This window comes from Harpia harpyja, chromosome 5 (assembly GCF_026419915.1).
Source record: "Harpia harpyja isolate bHarHar1 chromosome 5, bHarHar1 primary haplotype, whole genome shotgun sequence".
In the NCBI taxonomy this organism is placed as follows: domain Eukaryota; kingdom Metazoa; phylum Chordata; class Aves; order Accipitriformes; family Accipitridae; genus Harpia; species Harpia harpyja.
In genome coordinates, this window is record NC_068944.1 from 56437158 (window position 1) to 56457596 (window position 20439).

Genomic DNA, 20439 nt, shown 5'->3' on the forward strand with positions numbered 1-20439 from the left:
GAATCTGCCCAATTGACAATACTGTCTTTGCCACAGGAGTCACGGAGTATTAAAACGTTCTGCTGTTTTTCCCAGGCTTAGCCATACTAGAAGCTTTTTTTCTCCCAGATTTGTTTGGTACAGCAGAATCAGTAACTCCTAGAGTGTAGGTATAGATGGGGCACTGGTGTAATGTTTGAGAGAGAGCAGGTCTGATGTGTGAAAATATGCATTGAAAGCAATGTAATCCCAAGGTGGCTCATTATCAGAGCAGTGCAGATAAGTAGCACTGAGTGAGGGGTCCAAGCTCAGCTGAAGAACTGAAGTGATAGTGTGTGGCCTCACCTCTGCCTGATGCACCTAACTGTATTACTGTCCAGTGGAAGCAAAAGTATTAAGGGGCAGCTTTCCAGAGAACAGGTCTGAAGGGGTTTCAAACAGTTGGTAAAACAAGGTTCATATTCTCACACAGGTAGCTGCATCTTTGTGAATTATTCTTTCATCTCCTTGACCTCTAAGGAAGGTACAAGTGCCCAACACAGAAGTATGTTAATCTGTACCAAGTGTGCAGCACAGCTAGTTACTTGGCTAGACTTGCGGCCTTTTCCTGTTTTGAGTTCTCAGTAAGAGTTTTCGAATCACTTTCCCTTTCAGATTTCATAGGGAGTTTCCCGTTAATTATAAATCCAGCACCTGTGTTACAGATCAGGGAGATTTCCAGTCCTGTAGTTCTCAGCTTGAAGAAAGTCATATTTTTGTCTAGCTTTTGTCTCTCAGGAAAGTAGTGTTAAACTACTCTGAAACATTTTGGATTCATAACAGTCAGGGTTTTGTGAACCAGCCCTGGGGAGGACAGCATTCGCTCTGTCACCTAGGGAATTTGTGCCTGGGCAGTTAGTGAAAACTCCAAATGTGGCAAAGCCAGGTCACAGCTACCAGCCCTACTTTCCTTGACTAAAATGTGCCACATCTCTATCCAGAGACCACTTTACAAAGACTGTAGTCATTGCTCATAGGGCATCAGTAATGCCTGGGCTCAGACCTTCATAGTGGCTTAAGTCTTACTGTCTCATCACGTCCTTAGTTTGATTTTTGCCACACGTCTGTTGCTTGTCTTCTGCCTTGGCAGAATTGCCAGTGGAGAGCCCAGCTGTTACCACTTTTAAAAGAGGTATCTTAACATTGTTCTTCTGCATTCACGCTTAAATCCTCAGTTCAGTGGCCTGGCTTTCAAAAATCTCCAAGGTGCAACAACCTCCCTTGCCTTCAGCAAAGTCTGGTTGCCACTCCACAATTTTGTGAATCAGGGCTATTTCTTAACTAAAGATAAATTTATCACCCCCATCTTTTGCAATTCTTTTTAACACCTAAAGACCATTAGGGACTACAGTGGCTTTCAGTGCTGGTAAGGAGGTTAAGAACTGAGGCCAGGTAGTGTAGAGGTCAGACAAATTTGAATTTATCTTTTAACTTTCAGTCAAAAATAGCTCATTGCCTGGTACAAGATTTTCCACCCCCCCAAATATTGCAGTCTTTACTATTAAAGTGAGCCCATCCAGATGCTATGAACATGGTGACAGTAGGATCAGAGGGCATAAGTACGAGTTGTGTCACGTCATCACAGTCATGGCTTGGCATTCAGTGGCAATGCTGCTGAGCCCAATGGAGCCTTTGCAGCCCCTTTCCCTCCCTGGCTGTGCCTCCTGCTGCAGGCCAGCCAGCCTTCTCTCTGTGGTTATGCCAGCAGGAAGGCTTGTGGGGCTGCATTGTATGCTGAAGCAGGGACCTGATTTGTCTGAAGAACAACTCAGAAAAAAGGGTTGTTTTTTCACTCACATCTGCTGTTTGAGAGAGTTCATCGTCCAGGAAAATTCACTGAGACAGGCCAGAGTAAGAGAGCATAAGGGCAGGGATGAGACAGGGGCTTCTTAAGGCATCACTGTCACCAGAAGTCATTTATGGAAAAGTGCCCTAGTGAATCAAAGCCAGGATTTTCACACCTGTCAGGGGAAAGAAAAAACCAACAACCCTCCATATGTTTACTAATCCTGGCTCTCTGTGTGTATAATAGCGATTCAAATTCCCAGTTATCCTTGTAATGGATGCTTCATTCAGCACAACATTGCCTGACATGTCAAGCACAACAGAGAGATTTAAAGCCTAGCACTTGGATTGTATAATGTCCCCAACTTTAACTTTGGACGGAGTGATTTTTCCTCCTTTCAGATACGTTTGTAATTATTAAGGCTGGCAGAGGTCCAGATGTTTGAAAAGCCAGGAGCTACAGGACAGCCCTCTAGTCACAAGAAAAGAATTACTGAATTAATAAAAGCATTAGTACAGGTAAAATTAGCACTTTGAGTGAGTGCTTGCTCATGCAAGTAAACATATCAAACCCAATAAAGTTTAACTACTGATGTGGTTTGTTTTTTTTTTTTCTCTTATATTCTGATGGTTATTTAGGTTGTGACCCAAAGTTATCTCAGCTTCTAAGTCCTTTAAAAGGACACTCTCAGGCAGGTCCCAAAGAATTACCAAAACATAGGTGAAAAGGATGTGGCTCTGCGTGCTTGTGGTAGCAGTTTTGTGGCTCATACTTCTAAATTAAAGATGCAAAAACCCACCATTGTCCTGCACATCTGGTTTGTAGACTCTCCTGGTTTCAGCTGGGATAGAGTTAATTGCCTTCCTAGTAGCTGGTACAGTGCTATGTTTTGGATTCAGTATGAGAAGAATGTTGATAACACACTGATGTTTTCAGTTGTTGCTAAGTAGTGTTTAGTCTAAAGTCAAGGATTTTTCAGCTTCTCAAGCCCAGACAGTGAGAAGCTGGAGGGGCACAAGAAGTTGGGAGAGGACACAGCCAGGGCAGCTGACACAAACTGGCCAAAGGGGTATTCCATACCATGTGATGTCACATCTAGTATAGGAACTGGGGGGAGTGGGGGCGGGGGGAATTGCCGCTTGGGGACTAACTGGGTGTCAGTCAGCGGGTGGTGAGCAATTGCACTGTGCATCATTTGTTTATTCCAATTCTTTTATTATTACTGTTGTCATTTTATTAGTGTTATCATTATCATTATTAGTTTCTTCTTTTCTGTCCTATTAAACTGTTCTTATCTCAACCCACAAGTTTTACTTCTTTTCCCAGTTTTCTCCCCCATCCCACTGGGTGGGGGGGAGCGAGTGAGCGGCTGCGTGGTGCTTAGTTGCTGGCTGGGGTTAAACCACGACATAGACCAAGACAGGGGACTGATCTGCCCATGTTTTAAATCTTTTTTTCAATCATTTCAACACCTGGGCAAAGAATTCTCTGCAAATGGGCTTGAGTCCACCCTGCTACAGTCTTGACCTGAGAATTAGCTTCCAAACAATTGCTTCTGTATGAAAAATACCATCATCTCTGTTGGTTCATCTGCAAGTCATCTATTGAGTTAGCTGGTGAAGATATCTTTTGGACCACAAGGATTAGTAGTTTCAAAAGATATCTTTTTAGCAAAAAAAAGAAAAAGATGGTTACCAGTGTAATTTGTCACACAGACATAAAATACCTAACAGTGCATGTGTATTTGTACCTAACGTACAGCACTGCTATTTGAAAAGGCATTTTATTTAGGGAACAAAATAAATTGCAGAACATCTTATTTAACCTGCTACTTTATCAGAGTCATGTGAGATTACACCTAAACCACTTTTCTAGTGTTTGTTTTTTCACTTTGTAGCTGTCTGCTTTGCTTTTGCCATGTAGCAGCAAGTTTCCTCCTTTCACCTGTGCAAGTCAGAGAGGAGAGAGCAAGAGCTAAAGAGGGCAGGGCACTGCACCTGTGAACCACTAAGACCAGGCAGGATATCTGAGGGAGAAAGAGGAGATTTTCAGGAGTTCAAATGGCATTTGGGTACCTGAGCAGGGGTGGGCATGCAGGTAAATGCCTGCCTGCCAGCTGTGCTTTTGAATGTCTCCCCTCTGAAGTCTCAAATGGCTTTGGACTCATTCTTTCCAGTGTTTATTTTCAGACTGGCCAGGCCCATTTGCAGTCATCTGCGTGGTAATGTCAGAGAACTATTTCTTTTCCTTTTTGTTGATTTTGCTCTCAAAGTCTCAGCTAAAGGCAAACCAGACTTGCCTCTACTGAATGTCTTTTCCCAGCCTTTTGTATGAAGCCATGAGAGGTGCAAGCGGAGACACAGGTTTAGGAAGACCTAGCTTGTGTGTTTTGTCCTGTGACCCAGGGACAGGGCCCCAGTGCTTTTTAGCTTCTTTTATTTCAGTAAATGGAGGTTTAAATTCTTGAAGATACAGATTCCTCACATTAAATTAAATTTGCTGGTTTTAATTTGTGTGTTTTCAAAGCAACTATGATGTGTCTTCCATGTTTAGATTGCTGATGATATGAGAGTACTTTTTTTTTTAAGTGCAAACCATCTTCAGTACTTCATTTTGTCTGTCAGGGATTAATATTTGTTTTTCTACTCAGTGTGGGGTGTTTCATCTGTTCAGTTGACTGAACCTGCTCCAAGTTTGACTTTTTTCTGTTTCAGTGCTTTTGTATGTGAGGAAGGAGACAGATGAGGTGTTTGATGCTTTGATGCTGAAATCACCCACAGTAAAGGGGCTAATGGAAGCGGTAAGTATCTGATGTCTTCACATGGTTTGTCTGTCTTGGCAAGAAAATCTTGAGGCTTTCATTGTATTATTGAGATAAAACATAACATAAAGATGAAGTTATTCTCAAATACATTCAAAGCATTTTGTAGAGGCTTTCTGGAGCACACCTCTGAAATGCTAGCATGTTCCAAATTCGGTACTGTAAGCAGGTTGCTGGGATTAAATAGTGTCGCAGAGCTGATTTATTGGAGACCTGAACCTTGAGGAATAGTGGTAATTGACCAGTGTCAGGGAAGCAGAGTGGTGCAGGCTCCATCTTCTGAAATGCTTCTTTCTGAACTGATGATTCAGAGCCTGTTGAATCTTCTCCTCTAACGCCCATCAGTGAGTTCACAGCTATCTTTTAAAGAAGAGGCCCAAGGATGCACTGTTTCTGTGTGAATTTCAAATGGCTTTTGTGCAATTGCTGTTCCAGCATATAAGAGGCAGTTGCTGAGCCAATGCAGACTAGTCATTTTTACCTCCTGTCTCAAATTCCTTCTCTAGCCCTTACTGCCAGAGTGAGCTGCCTACCAGCCTGCCTCTTTGCTGCTTCTTTAACTTGAGTTTTTGCTTGCTACCCATTAGCTGTGATCATGAGTGGCAATTTCTGCATTTAATCCTGTTTATAGAGCTGATGGCTAGTAGATGTGTGAAATTTGGTGAGGGAAGAGTTAAGAAGCAGCCACATGTCTCACTGCTTTGGTGGGGGGACTAATGTGAGATTGACATGTGGGATGCTGAGTTGATTTCCAGCCTTGGTTACATGTGAAAGAGAAGATGGGAATGGACGAAAGTGTCCCTAGAGAGCTCAGCTGAGTGCTAGAAGTGTGTATATTCATATTCTCATAAAACTGTCACAGTGTCTTGTTGCATGTACCAGACACTTCAAATGCAGTAAAGTTTGAGTTATTTGGTCAATATTTGGCCAGCAGCAGAAGGCAAAAGAAGATTTGTGGGTTAGTGAAGTTGTTTAAAGTACCTATTCAGATCAAGGTATCTCTGAGGAGAGTCAGCTGCATTCTAAGGATGTCCTAACTGTGCTTTTGCTGGTACTGTTTGTTAGCTGTGACTGCAGCTCAGTTGTTAGGCAGAACACACATGTATAATAAAAGCTAGGCTTCACTTAAAGAGCCTGCAGTCTGATTCATGATAAGCTGTAACACGATCTCATCTTGTCTTTGTATGGAAGTTAAAAGTGTGTTATAGTCTGTGCCTCTCCGTGCCTGTTTTCCAGCCACCGTGTAACATAAAAACAAAGCTGGTGCAGAAGCAAGAAGGGTTTCTGCATACCTTTGTCAGCACAGCTGCTGACTCAGTGGCATGTTTTCAGCACCAGAGAAATCTGATCTGTTGTAAAATGTCCCAGTTCACTGGAAGGAACGCATTCAAAAAATTTTAATTCTCTTTGGTAGGATATTGGGGATAAATCAATGCCAAAAAGCTGTCAAACTGCATTTTCTTAAATACTCTCTCTACAGTCATTTTAGCAAATCATGTAATTTTGTAATTGTACTCATCGTAAATGCTCAATTCTAAACTAAGTACTAAGAACTTAGAAACAGGCTCTGAATATTATAGAGCCCCAGATCTGAAAGACAGTGCCAATGATCTTGAATCATACCCTCCTTCTCTGTTTATGGATTTTACTTTTTTTTTTGTTAATCACTATTCCTGGTCTGTGGCTTTCTCCAAATTTTCCATGATTAATGATACTGTTTTCTCAGATACTGTGTTTATTTTATTCTCTCCTATACACCCATTCCAAATGAATAATTAGATTCCTTCTCAGATTTCTTTCTTCTGGCAAATATCTAGAGGTCTCAGGTTTCAGAGGTACAGTACATCTCAGAAAGTGATGCAAATATTTGGTTTTTAAAGTGTTTGTTTAAGATGACTACAGTAGTCAGTCTTGATCAACAGAAAATAGTGAGACATTTGCCCATCACAAAACATCGCACATGTAGTGACTGACCAGCTCTAAATCCTGCTCTCAGCCTGATCCAAAGTCAGGTTAACCCTGTGGATCTCAGTAGGTACTCCAGTCTTACATTGTGCAGAATCACATATTTAATCAAATTACAGAGGGCAATCTAAATTGGGAAATTGAAGCATCTCCCAAAATTCTAAAATTAAAAGCTAATAGCTGAGCTCAATAGAGCTTGCTTAGACCAAAGTTTATTCAATACCTGTCTATGTATGTGTCCTTCCAGCCAATGTAGGGCAACAGACTGGACCATTCTGTAGAAATAAGTCAGCAAAGATTTTTTTTCCCACACGCTTTGACAAGCCCAGATGTTGCCCTTTCTCTCTTCCTGACTCCAGCGGAGAAAGCATTTCTGGTGGTTTGTGCAATCAGATATGTGCTACAGACAAACTTGCCATGCCAGGGAACTGCAGCCCAAAGGGAACGCAGACTGTTATTTCAGTGCCACTCTGAAGGCTGTCCCACTAGAAAGAATTCGCTGCTCAGAAGACTGAAAAATGGACAATGGAGATGATGAAGGAAAATATTGCTCGAAATAGAGATATATTTTTAAAATTTATTGTAGCCTGCTTGGGGTCAGGTGAGAAATCGTGTTGTTTTATGAGGAAGTTGGCAGTAGTGGTGTTCCCCTGAGTTGGCAACAAACGTGTTTCAGAAGAGGGTGTGAAGTGAGATGCCCTAACAGATGCTAACTCTCTGCTTTCTCAGATTCTGCAGCAGGACTTAGCACATTTGCACTGGAGACCTGTTTTCTGCGTCTGTGAGGGGGAGGCTTTCCCATACCCCCACTTCGAGCCTTGCTTCCACAGCTCGCTGTTTGGCATAATTGGTTGAATCTTTAGGGGTTCCTGAGAAATGTGCTTATTCAGTCAGCTGGAAGTCTTTCGCAAAGCTCACTAATCCCTGCATGTTATATAAATCCTACACCTGTCATAGGCAGTGTGACAGGCAAGGCTTTCTCAGCCCTATCTCTCATAGCTTCTGTAGGAAGTGGTGTCCCAGAGTCCCAAACCACTTTGAGCAATATTTGGAATGCATGAGTGTTAGGTATCCCAAATATCCTAGGGAGGTTTTATGCTGGAATGTGCAGAATGCAGTATATTAGCTGCTATTAAGCCTCCTTGGCACAGAAATGTTTCTCCCTGCGTGTTTATTTGCATGAAGTCAGTGAAAAGTGTCTTAACGCACTGATCTTTACAATATCACTATGCTTCAGAGTTAACAACCCAGACAGGAAGATACATAGTTTCCTTATGTTCACGCAATTTTGACATTTTCTGTAGTTTCAGATTGCGTTTTTTCTGATGCCTGTTACAAAGGATTTTTTCAACAATCTGATGAAAGGGAGCCATTTTCATTATTGCTTTACATGAAAGCTTAAATTTAGGGGTACAACAAAACCACAGATAGAAAAGTTCAGCACCAGATTGCTTATCTGACGTCATTCTATTCATGGTAAGCAAAGCTAGAGGGTAAGAAAGAATAAAAGGAGAACATGAAAGTTTCTCTGAGAACTTCTCTGAGGCAGTCAAGATTTGCCCTCACAGTGTGGCACCTGGGTACCCCGGAGGTGTCACCAGCCTCAGGTTAAGCAGCTGTCCTCCAGCACAGGATGAGGCATTGAAGGAAGGGAGACTTGGAAAGGTGGTGGTAGACAGGGGTGGAGTGTGAGTGAGGGGCAAGGTGTGGGTACCCATACAAATGCTTCTGGCCAGAGGTAGGTGATTCCTTCTACTGGGGATCCTGCCCATGGATCCTCCCTTGGATTTATGTGCATAGGCTAGGTCAGGCATTCACAAAGGCTAGGTGGGGCAGCCTGTCCCGTCTGTGATGGACATAGCACACAAGGATATGGCAAAGCCTGGGTTCGAATCACCCTTATTCTGCCCTGTTTGGAGCAAAGACTTGAACTTGCTCCAGATAAGCTGAGTATGTTATGGAACTTCTTTGTAGGATGGGTTTCCACCCTGTGTATGTGGTTAGGTAGCTTTTCCGTAGGCTACACGGAGCCTTTTGCATAGGCTACATAGCTCAGTGAAAAAGATTGGGTTTATAGTCTGATAGTGAGGATGCTTGTGTGAGATGTAAGACAAGTGGGGTGAAGCCCCTCTTCTCATAATTGTACAAAGCAGACCGTTCCCCACAGCAGGGAGAGCGTGACTGTACAGCATATGAGCTTGTGCAGCCTTGATGCTGAATTAGGTCTCTCCCAAGGCAGGTGAGAATGTGGAACCACGACTACCATTGGTATCTCCAGCACCATATCCAAAAGGGCAGTGAAACATGCTGGTGCAAGTAAAACTGAAATAGCAAATACAACCCACAATTTAATTTGTATTTTATTCTCTGCTAGGTGCAAAACTTAAGGAGTGGATGGGTCCAGTGTACCTTATCAGTTACTCCTTATTTACACCCTCCCCTTTCAGTTAGCCACAGATGTATGCTGTAGTCAGAGGAAACTGTTTGCAGTGTAAAAGAAGCTTTATGGTTCTTCAAAATCTTGGAGTTATGCTATACTTTTTAAGTACAAAATTGTATCTTAGGTAAGATGACAATTATACAAGCGTAGGTGATGTAGGCAAGTATACGCTAATTCTCTGTCTTAGAGAATCCTGGCTCTTTGGACAGGAGCAGTGCTTCAGGTTCAACCTGTGGCTGTCTGAATCTGTCCTTGGTGCTGAGTTTATCCACTGTTTTCTTTCTGTTTTCTATTTCATGATAATTGCTTTAATTTGCTTCTCTAAAATACCACTTTTTCAGAATTCTGTTGAGAATGCAAACACAAAGAAACGATTTTACAGTGACTGATATTTGGCAGTCTTTAAACTGATTTTTAATTGTGCATTTCAGTTCTCTAATGCAGAAGATAAATAGTCAGCTATTTAGCTGCAACTTCATTTCACCTGGGAAGAGCAGGAAACTTACTTTGGTTGGCAGTAAAGTACCACAGAACATTAATCACTGACAAAAAGTCATTTTTCCATAATTATTTTGCCTTTTGGGACAATCTTCTTCAAAAGTATGAGCTGTGAGACCTGTTCTCTCAAAGAAGAGTCGTAATTTGGAAAAGAAACTTGGCTCAGACGGAGGGCTCAGGGACACCATCTCTACAAGCACACCACAGGCTCACTGCAGAATGGACGTCTAAAAACGTTACTAATATACTGCTGCAAAGCAATGCCAAAGCACCCCAGTGAAGTGCTTGTTAGTGTTGGTGATTCGTCAGCTAAGTAGTTCTTCCTTCAAAAGTTTTCCTATATTTTCTGCTTTTATCATTTGAGTAGCTGGCAAGAGGTTTATTTTAGAAGTCCTTTACCTTGTTAACACGCTTCTCTGCAGCATTTCATTATCTGTACACTCAGATGATGTTTTGTGAGCCAAATGGTGTTCTCATTTTGCCACCCTAGTAACTAGGCTGAGTCACCTCCCCAACAATACAGAAGCTTCCTAATCCTGTGTGTAGCATGTTTGTAGCCCACCCACAATAAAAGATACCTTGAAGATACTTTTCAGACAAAAGAAGTACTATGGAGGGTCCTGTTAGCTTAATAAACCTTGAAGTGCCATTGAAAAATAGAAATGTGCACTTTTTTTTGCTGATCCGTCAGTCCATTAGCTCCTGTTGTGTTGCTACTCATCTGCCTTCTGCCTGGTGGAAGAAGCCTTTGCTTCCATGAGCCCAGAAAATCAGAATAAGAAACAGCAGAAAGGCAGCTGATCAGATTGAAATTCCCTGGTAAAATCTGAAGCTGGGAAGGTGTTGACTCCTTGAGGCAGAGCAATAGGAGATGCTGAGGCAGTTTTGATGACTCACACCCTATGAAAACTCCAAGTCTCCAAGTTTCTGGATGGAAAAGATTGTGGTTTTTTGATCAAGATGTTTAGGATTATTCCTCCCCGAGTCATCCTTAAATGAAGCTATGGTATGGTTGCGAGTGACTTTTCTGTATAGCTATCCTGTCAAAGTTTGCAGAGATAGTGTTTTAATGCCTTTTGTAAAGTGAGAGGTGATAATTTTGTATTTCTCATTAGTCTTTAATGATATTTCTTTTCTTTTTATGATTTCAGATCTCTGAGAAATATGGCCTGCCAGCTGAAAAGATTGCAAAACTTTATAAGAAGAGCAAAAAGGGGTAAGTAAACTATCTAGGGGCTATTGCAGGATCCTTTAGAAGTACTCAGAGATCCCAAATATGCTTGGGGCCTCATGCTGCTGGGCAGTATAAACACTTCTAGGAGACTGTGCTTGAAATCTTTCATATGCTTGAAATCTTAATGTCTATGGAGACAGAAAGGGGTGGCAGGGGAGGAAACGTGAATCTCCAGTCTGTGTCTGACCAGTATTCATAGGCTTACTGTGAAGAAACAGTTGGTGTGTAGAAAATGTATTTGGATAAAGTCTGTTTTGTAGACTATATGCTTAATAACATCATGGAGTGCTAGCGTGGGAGAGGTGCAGCCTTTGCTGTGAATGCAGTGTGGAGTTTCCCTGCAGTGTTAGGAAGAAGTATGCCACTGTCCGAATCTGAAAGGCAGGCAGGCAATGTTTGCTGCAGGGGTTTCAGCTGAGTAAATTTAGACATGAGCATCACAGCTGTGATTTTAGAATAGCTAGGCTACTACTCCTTGCCATAAATCTAAATCTCTCCACTTCAACTTTTTTTTACTTCTAAATAATCACAATATTGTAGTGATATAATTTTAAGTCAGTCATTTATTTTCAGCTGTAACTCTAGCTTAGGGCATTGTTTCATCTGGGGATTTCTTTAGCTTTTGAGAAGACAGGTGAAACTTCTCATGTTTTGCTTCTTTCTAACAAGTGATATGTTTGTTGGAAGAAACACTTTGTGGTAAAGAGTGAGGAAAACACTCATATACACTTCTAATAGTTGTTGTCGGTATTCTCACATCCAGGCTCAGTTCGAGGCCTGTGAGCTGTGTGCAAAGCACAAATTACACTGCTTCCCCATGTTAGCGACTTACAGCACAGAGGTGCAGCAGCTCACGCAGTGTGGCTGAGGAGTAGCATGGAGGTGTACCTGGGGGAGCCAACACCAGGCATGGGAAACACCAGCTAGCTGGATCTGCCAGGGGTCTGGAGTGCAGTTCACCTTGTAGGCAGCTTAAGTGGGTTAACGTCCCAGCACTGGCATGTCACGTAACTATTTTGGCAAGGAGCAGCCTCTAATCCAAAGATTATAAGGGACTGTTGGGCAGATCTTGATGATGATTCTCACTATTGTCCCTGTACTGGCATGTGCTGGAGTCTGTTTTTGCATTGTAGTGAAGTGAGGACATGCGGTGGAGTGCATGGCTTTTGCTTTACAGTGTCCTGGTACATAAAAATATTGGGTTTTGCCTTTGTCACCAGTATATTGGTAAACATGGATGACAACATTATTGAGCACTACTCCAATGAGGACACGTTCATCCTGCACATGGAGAGCATGGTCGAAGGATTCAAGATCACACTGACAGAGATCTAGCCTCAGGCAGACCCTTTTCGTAAGGAACCACAGCATTTCATCCTTCTTGGAAAGCAGAAGATTCCCTGGGAACTTGACAGACATTGATCAGAGAAACTGTTACAAGACTGCTTTGAAAATACTGTCCATTCTGCACGTGTGAACCCACTGCATGTAGACTTGGGTTTGTCAAGCACAAGGCCACTCATGTTAACCTGGTCCCTTATTTATTGTTCCCCACTCTCTAGTGTATAAGCAGTTACCAGCCCCCAGATTTGTAACCAGATGACCCACTGTAAATGTGAAATGCAGCATTTTAATCCATACTTTAGTGTGGATAAGCTCATTCTAAAATGTGTTAAGGAACCATGCTGGTCTAGTTTCAGAAATCTGGTGTAAATCACTTTACCAGTAGTTCTCGCGTCATTGCTAAAAAAGTGGTGCAGTGCTAAAGATGGGGAAAGTGGCTGACAGTTCACTTGCTCAGACTGATCCATATCTCTCTATAGTGTATAGTCTTGCCAAATACCTCTGGTAGTTCTCAGCACGTAGCAATGAGGACTTGTAAGTAAGGCATTCAGCTACAAATGTCACTTGTAAGTAAACGGTAGAGAAACCATTTTAACCTTGTATATAATGTTTATAATATGCAATAATATATTTTAACTACTGTAAGTGGGCATGTTTACTGCCGCTATGTTTTTGTATGTATTGGGTTTAGGGTTTAACAGAATCTTTCCTAGAGGATTAGATTGCTGCAGTCTCTTAAGGAGTGTGTACTGAGAAGCTGATAACTGCATCTGCACTCATAAGCTCCACCCTTGCCCACCACGTTTTATACTGAAATGTTGGAGCAAACTGTGCTACAGGGTCTGGAGTGCTCTAGCACAATGGGACCCACCTTAGGTGCCCAAGTCCCAGCTGTAGATACGCGAGTGTCCCATCCAGCTGTCACCAGATCCAAGAGGCACCATGTGTCTGCTGCCTGGTGTGCCTAGAGGTATGGAAGGGACTTCTGCCTGTTCCGTTGATGAAGTGGAGGCTCTCAAAGTGGGCTTTTCCCAAGCCTGTGGAGGGACAGGTGCTTTCCGCAGCAGCCAGCTCATTAAAGCATTCCTCTAGACTGTAAGAAACAGGACTTCAAGCTCTTCTTCTTAAGGGTATTTGCTCTTGTATCTCCAATGAATGATTCGTTTTGATTCCTAGGACAGTTGGGTGAGGTATAAACCTGGGCTTGATGTAAATATTTTATTGAAACTGGAACAATTTTACCAGTGGCGATTAAGTATCCCACAACTGAGGTGGGTGTGGAGATAGGTCTCTCTCACAAGGGCTGGATCTGAACCCAAGTTGAACTACAAGGTTATCCCATCAAATTCCACCCCTATCTCATGAATTCTGTGAAGAGAGAAAGTTGCAAGCTAAAATCATACCAGGAAAGGGCTTCAAGGCCTGAATGTCCCTAGCACATCCAAACCCAGCACTTCTTTCTCTCCTTTCCAGCTCCTCTGACTATTGTAGAAAGCTCCTCACTCAGTATACAATCCCGTGAGTTTCAGCTGCAAGCATTTTATTCTCTATGCACTGTATGTGGATCCTGTGCAACAGACAGAAATGTGGGTCCTTTCCTACATGGAGCCTTTAGAGGTTTTTTTTTTCCCCATCAGAAATCTTTTTTTCATTTAATCACAGTCTTTTTTATTAGGTGGTTAATGGTGTAAAGAAACACTGCCTAGTTTAACAGGCTCATTCTCTAGTGTTTTGAGCTGTGTGGACCTATTTACATTCAAGTAAAGTAGCTGGGATAGCTGACCCATCTGATTCAGTCATGTTTTTGCATGAATTGTCCTGCAAGCTCTTGCACACTTTCTTAACTTCATTAGCAATAGCATCCCATTAAAATCTGTACTTCAAATGGAAATGTTAGGTACCTGTCAAAGTTTTTGTGGGACCAGAACCTATAAAAGGTTCAGGCTGTTAGTGTCAGGGCTAATGTACTCAGAATCTACATATGTCTGCAAAGCAAAGTGTCTGTTCTGCCTGCTTCCCTCCCTCCCTCTTCCTTTGTCATGTGCTCTTTCTCCTTCTGATGCAGAGTTTTGTAGTAATTCCATTACCTTTTTATAAATATACTCCAGCAAAGATGCTCTTGCTACCTTGCTCAGGAGCAGACAGCCTGGGAATACAGGGGATTTATGGTGGTTCAGTTTGTTTCTACTTGGCTCAGGCTCAGATAAAAAGTCTATGCTGACTTAGCCCAGATACTTTTTTCCTAAAGAAAAAAAGAGGACAGTTTTGGCAGGTGGCATTAGGAACGGGGACCAGCACACAGGACTGGTGAACAGTGGTGTTAGTTCTTGAATTTCTCTGTTGTTTGATGGTGTTTAGGATCCTAAGGATATTAGCTGAGATCTCTCAGTTGGTCATGATGTCTGGGCAGAAGCTACAGGTGAAGCATATGGGTAAACGTACACAGGATCTGAGCCCTGGTTCTGCCCCCAACAAACTTGCCATCTAAGCTCTCTTACTTATAGGGAATGCCTGTAGTGCCTGAGGCTGGGCTGGGTTGGGATGTGCTGCATTAAGAGAGGACAGTGAGAATTTGGGGTTCACTCAGAGAAGGACAGGGCTGTCCTGGGAGCACCAGCACTCAGGTTGATGGCACATTCTTGTCTTACATGTGGGTGGAGGTGAGCTGGGATCTGTTGGATGCTGCAGCATCCTGTGCCAAGGAGCAGTGTAGGATCAGTGAGATGTGCAGTGCTCCAGGAAATACTGGGGCTTAAGGAGCTATCTTTCCATTGCCATTTTAGGAGCTTTTGGTCAGGCACTGTCCAGAGAAGGAAAGTTGCTTCCAAGATTAACTGAAAGCTTTTCTAAATACATCTTAAAGTGTGCGAATTCCTGATACAAGAGAGCTCATACACCTGCCTTTAGTTCTTTCTTACAGTCTCTATTAAGGTAGCAGGGTTGAGGAAGATGGGTAGGATTTACGCTGATGGAAATACTACTTTAAAACAACTAGAGCTAGTTAAGGATGATCTCCCTTAACTTTATCTGCCAGGGTCTGAGGGCTTTGTTTCTCTGCTCCAGATGCAGATGCATCGCAAGCACCTAAGACATTACAAAGACCACATCACCCTGCACCCCTTCAGTTGTAGTTACAGCATCAGCTGCTGGAGGAGCACTGAACCTTGGATCCTGGTTCTGGCAAGCTACAAGCTCTCAGGGTTCACCTTGTTGGTCAAAAACAGGCTATCAAAGTGATGGAGAAGGGCCAGTACGAGTAATACAAACTTCTGAAGCAGTGGCCTGCCTCATGCCCTGCTTGATTCAAAGGTCTTGAGGCATACAAAGTGCTTGCATGTATATTGTTTAAAATATATGTGTTGCTTTTGTTTAATGAAAAATATTGATTAATGCTGGATCTTCCAAATATTATGAGTTAAATGGAAGTAAGATTTTCCTACTGTTCAGCAGGGCACAGGAATATCTGCCTTGCCTCCTTTTGTCTCTTTGTGGCACTGCTGTGGTTGTTTATTTAAAGGAACAAAACTCTCATTTCCTTTCCTTCTTCAAGATAGCAGTCTTGAATCTTAACTAGTGCAGCCTGAAGGGTGGCTTGCTGCTCAACTCCTTTTCCCTATGAAGAATTAGAGCAGTGCATTGTCTGTAGATGTTGTGTTTCGAAAGACTCTGGTAGAGATGTGCAAAAGAATAGTCTTCTAAGCTCTGATTTTGGTTCCCGCTACAGATTTGGCACTATGTCTGTCCATTTGATGTTTTATTATGAAAACCCCAAATCTCAAATTTTAGTTACTTTCTACAGTCAGGTGCTGCTATCCCCAAAATAAAGTGCATCCTTTCAAGGAAGCTTTGTTTCTGTACAGTGATACCCCCATCAAGACATTTTGGAGGATTTTTACCACTGAATTTAAACTACAAAGAAAAGAACTTTTTTTTTTTCCTATGCATCCTCTCTCATGAAGTTTTTGGTCAATGGAATTCAGAGATCAAGTGTCTTTCTTGTATATTTTCCTCTTTCAGTCTATGGATTGTTTAAATGTTGTAAATTAATTCAAACAATTAGTAAAAACTGAACTCTCCAGCCGTCAGAGATGCTGTATATTGATCAATATGGAACTGGAAAGGAGTATCTTATGACTTTTAAAATGTAAAGCTTATGAAATGTTTATATGCTTTTCCATTTTCTATGAATTGAGACAAGATACAAACAAGAATGTTTGTGCCAAAGTTTCTGACAAGCCCTCTTTCTGGCAAACAAGGAACTTTATGTATAAATAGTGTGCTTTTATATTAAGAAAATAGCTCATGTAACTTAATAGCGTTGCAACTGGGAGAGGGGTTTGATAAACTGTAAATACAGTTATTTTATTTTTTGTACATTTTTAAGAAGGAAAAAAAATAAATATTCCTATGTATGAGATAATATTTCTGTTGCTGTGGTGTGTATTACTACATTCTGAGGATTGAATTCCTACTTCTGAGCCCAGAAGACTTTTCAAAAAGAAGAAAATAGAAATTCATTCTACCGAGAAAACAAGAACAGAGACTGAAAAAATAATCACCAAAACATGGGTTCAATGACTGGCCTGGTAGACGGGGGGAGGGAAGTGGATATTGTCTACCTGGACTTCAGTAAGGCCTTTGACACTGTCTCCTGTAAGATCCCCACAGAGAAGCTGTTGATGTATGGCCTGGATGAGCAGACAGTGAGGTGGACTGAAGACTGTCTGAACGGCTGGGCCCAGAGGGTGGTGGTCAGTGGCATGAAGTCTAGTTGGAGGCCAGGGACTAGTGGTGTACCCCAGAGGTCCGTACCAGGTTCAGTCCTGTTCAGTATCTTCATTAATGACCTGGATGATGGGATGGAATGGAATAGAACAGAATGGAATAGAATGGTTTGGGTTGGAAGCGACCTTAAAGAACACCTAGTTCCAACGCCCCTGCTATGGGCAGGGACACCTTCCACTAGACCAGGTTGCTCAAAGCCCCGTCCAACCTGGCCTTGGACACTTCCAGGGAGGGGGCATCCACAACTTCTCTGGGCAACCTGTTCCAGTGCCTCACCGCCCTCACAGTGAAGAACTTCTCCCTTGCGTCTAATCTCAATCTACCTTCTTTCAGTTTAAAGGCATTACCCCTTGTCCTATCACTACATGCCCTTGTAAAAAGTCCCTCTCTGGCTTTCCTGTAGGCCCCCTTTAGGTACTGGAAGGCTGCTATAAGGTCTCCCCAGAGCCTTCTCTTCTCCAGGCTGCACAACCCCAACTCTCTCAGCCTGCCTACATAGGAGAGGTGCTCCAGCAGTGTGTACCCTCAGCAATTTTGTTGATGACAAAACTGGGAGGAGTGGCTGATACACCAGAGGGTTGTGCTGCCCTCAACAGGCTGGAAAAATGGGCTGACAGGAACCTTACAAAGTTCAACAAGGGGAAGTGCGAAGTCCTGAATCTGGCAAGGAACAACCCCATGCACCAGTATATGCTGGGGGCTGCCCAGCTGGAAAGCAGCTTGGTAGAAAAGGACCTGGGAGTCCTGGTGGACACCAGGTTGAACCTATGTGCCCTTGCAGCAAAGGCAGCTGATGGTATCCTGGGCTGCATTAGACAAAACATTGCTAGCAGGCCAAGGGAGGTGATATTTATTCAGTGCTGGTGAGGCCACACCTGGAGTCCTCTGCCCAGTTCCAGGCTCTGCAATACAAGAGAGACATGGACATGCTAGAGAGAGTCCAACAAAGGGCCACTAACCTAATGAAGGGATGGGAGCACCTGTTCTATGAGGACAGGCTGAGACAGCTGGGACTGTTCAACCAGGAGAAGAGAAGGCTCTGGAGAGATACTATCAGTGTGTACAGATGCCTGAAGGGAGGGTGCAAAGAGGACAGAGCCAGGCTCTATTCAGCGGTGCCCAGTGACAGGACAAGAGGCAGTGAGTACACACGGAAACACAAGAGACTCTGTCTGAACATCAAGAAACACTTTTTTCACTGTGAGGGTGACGGAGCACTGGCACAGGTTGCCCAGAGAGGTTGTGGAGTCTCCATCCTTGGAGACTTAAAAGCTGCCTGCACATAATCCTGGGCAACTGGCTCTAGGTGGCCCTGCTTGAGCAGGGGCGTTGGACCAGATGACCTCCAGAGGTCCCTTCCAACCTCGACCATTCTGTGATTCTGTGACACATTGGAGCGTCCTGGGAACCTGGCTGGAAGCGCTGGCACTAACATTTTTGTGAGTCCAGGGCACCTGGGCTGAGATCCTTACCCGTATCTGCTCCTGCTGTGCCCTGCGTGCCCAAAGCACTGAAGCATACCTGGCCATGCATCTTGCAGTAAAACATTTTCATCAACCATTTTATTCTCCACCAGTTGACTTTGTCTTTTCCAACAAGAATCCAGGAGGTGAGAACATCTAAGTAACCGGGACATTGCTTGGGAAAGCATTTGTCTTGGCAAGGGGATGCTGCCCAAGCAGTGGCAGGGCAGCCCTGTCTTACTGTGGGGTGAAGTTCAGCGCCGCTGCCGAGGGCAAGTCCTGAGTGGGACAAGGTGCCATGTGAGAGCCAGCCGCTGAGATCTCATGTCAGGCAGAGACCACACCTGGGCAATGAGGAAAGAAGTTAATTCACTTGAAATGTCTCGGCCAGCGGAGCGTTGGCTCCAAGAACCCAGCTTCCTCCAGCCCCTCCCCATCCAAGCAAAATTCATCCAGTTGTATCCAGCTCTAAGAGCCTTATCACAGTTGCCAAAGGCTTTAAAAAAAGGCCTTCCCTTTGTGCTTGGCATTTTTCTAATAGTTTTGAAAAGTATTTGTCAGCTGTTTGTTTGTGATACAGCAGAAGAACTAGGCACTAAGTGCTCCGTAGCTTGGCGAGTGACCGACTAACCAAGAGTGGAAGAGGTCTGGAAACCAGAGGCCCCTTCCCCTCCCACCACATGCTCTTTGCCCTGATGACGGTCTCCAGTGCAGCCCGTGTTCCCCCACCAGCCCATCTGTAGTCAGAACCTGAGCTAGAGCAGAAACCAAAAGCTGTATGTATAAAATGCTGTGTGTGTGTATATATCTATATCTATATATATGTTGGCACCTGTGGGACTGGCTGGAGTTTGCTGGTGCCAGTAGCCCGCATGGATAAGCTCACAGTGCAAGGTTTTGGGGAGTTTCTCAGGGGCTTTGCCAGTCCCTGAGGATGCTATCCGGAGGAGCAGCGTGGGGTGAGCCAGGACCAGCTCCCATGGGGCTCTTTGAAGTAATCGTGTTTCCTGGGTGCTGCCTGCGGTAGATGTTTAATCGTGTTTCATAGGAAATCATTTTACTGAGTGGCTTTTAAAATGTGAATGCTTTAGCAGCCGAGTGGTTGGAAGTGGTCCGTTTGCGAGGCCGTGGAGGAGCGAGGAGAAGTGTATCAGCTGATGGGAACTGCCGCACTCACAGCATGCTCAAAGGCCAGGCTGTTTCTGGCATGGCTGAGCAAGGGTTTAGCAAGGTGACTCACAAGGTCTTTAAGAAAAACTGACCCTCCTAGGAGAGCGGAGCAAAACACCCCTCCTCTAGCTCTTGACCTAATCTTTAGGGGCAAAGTGGGGCAGCAAAGCTGTGTTTTTCAGCACCTTCCCAAGCTCTCAGCTCGATTCGTGCTGGCGAAAACAGTGATTGACTCCAGAGCATGTTCTTTGCCAGACGGGGCCAGATCCAGGGCTCACAAGCGAATGAGACGCAGGGTCTTGGGTCCCATCCTCCCCAAGGCAGTGGGAGAGACAGTCCCGGGCTGCCGGGGTGCAAGATGTGCTCGAGTGCCTGGTGGTGGCCATCACCTGAAGGCAGGCTCTGCGCTGGGAGCCCGTCACATCCCTGTCCTGGGACAGAAGCCTTGGGCTTTGCACAGGGAGATGCACAGGCCAGTAAAGGTGATCAGTGGGGGATTTTAGCATCCCTATGCAAATAAACACCTCCTTACACCCCTGCCTTTTTAACGCTTTAATGCTAAATCGTATTATGGCCCTAATGGGAGGGTGAGGAGAACGTATATCACAGGGAGTCTGGCACACTGGAAGCTCATGTAATGAAGCCGGTTTGAAGGTACACTGAGCACACAGGGTACCTGGATGACGTAACTGATGCTCCATCCAGGCTCCAGCCTGTGTCAGGCCCACATTAATGTGCAGTTCCACAAATAACCTGTCTTATTTTTTTTAATCTGAAGGGGAAATAGGCACTGGTTTCAGTTACCTTCTAGAGGGATTTAAACTACTTTTAGCACCCTGGTGCTAATCCCAGCTCCAAATTTAACCTAGGTAAAAGTTTGAGGAGCTTAGGGAGCATGCACAGGAGCACAAGCCA

General features: G+C 43.8%; 1 protein-coding gene across 4 annotated transcripts in view; it reads left to right on the plus strand.

Annotated features, from left to right (window-relative positions):
* Positions 1-16490, plus strand: part of GRHL2 (grainyhead like transcription factor 2) — a 70799-nt gene extending 54309 nt beyond the window's left edge. For all 4 annotated transcript variants that reach the window (XM_052788183.1, XM_052788181.1, XM_052788184.1 and 1 more), the window contains exons 14-16: positions 4519-4604; positions 10680-10744; positions 11983-16490. In XM_052788183.1, coding sequence (XP_052644143.1) covers positions 4519-4604; positions 10680-10744; positions 11983-12097 — 266 coding nt within the window. In that variant the 3' untranslated portion in view covers positions 12098-16490. The remainder of the gene's footprint in view (positions 1-4518; positions 4605-10679; positions 10745-11982) is intronic.
* The last annotated feature ends 3949 nt before the right edge of the window (positions 16491-20439 follow it).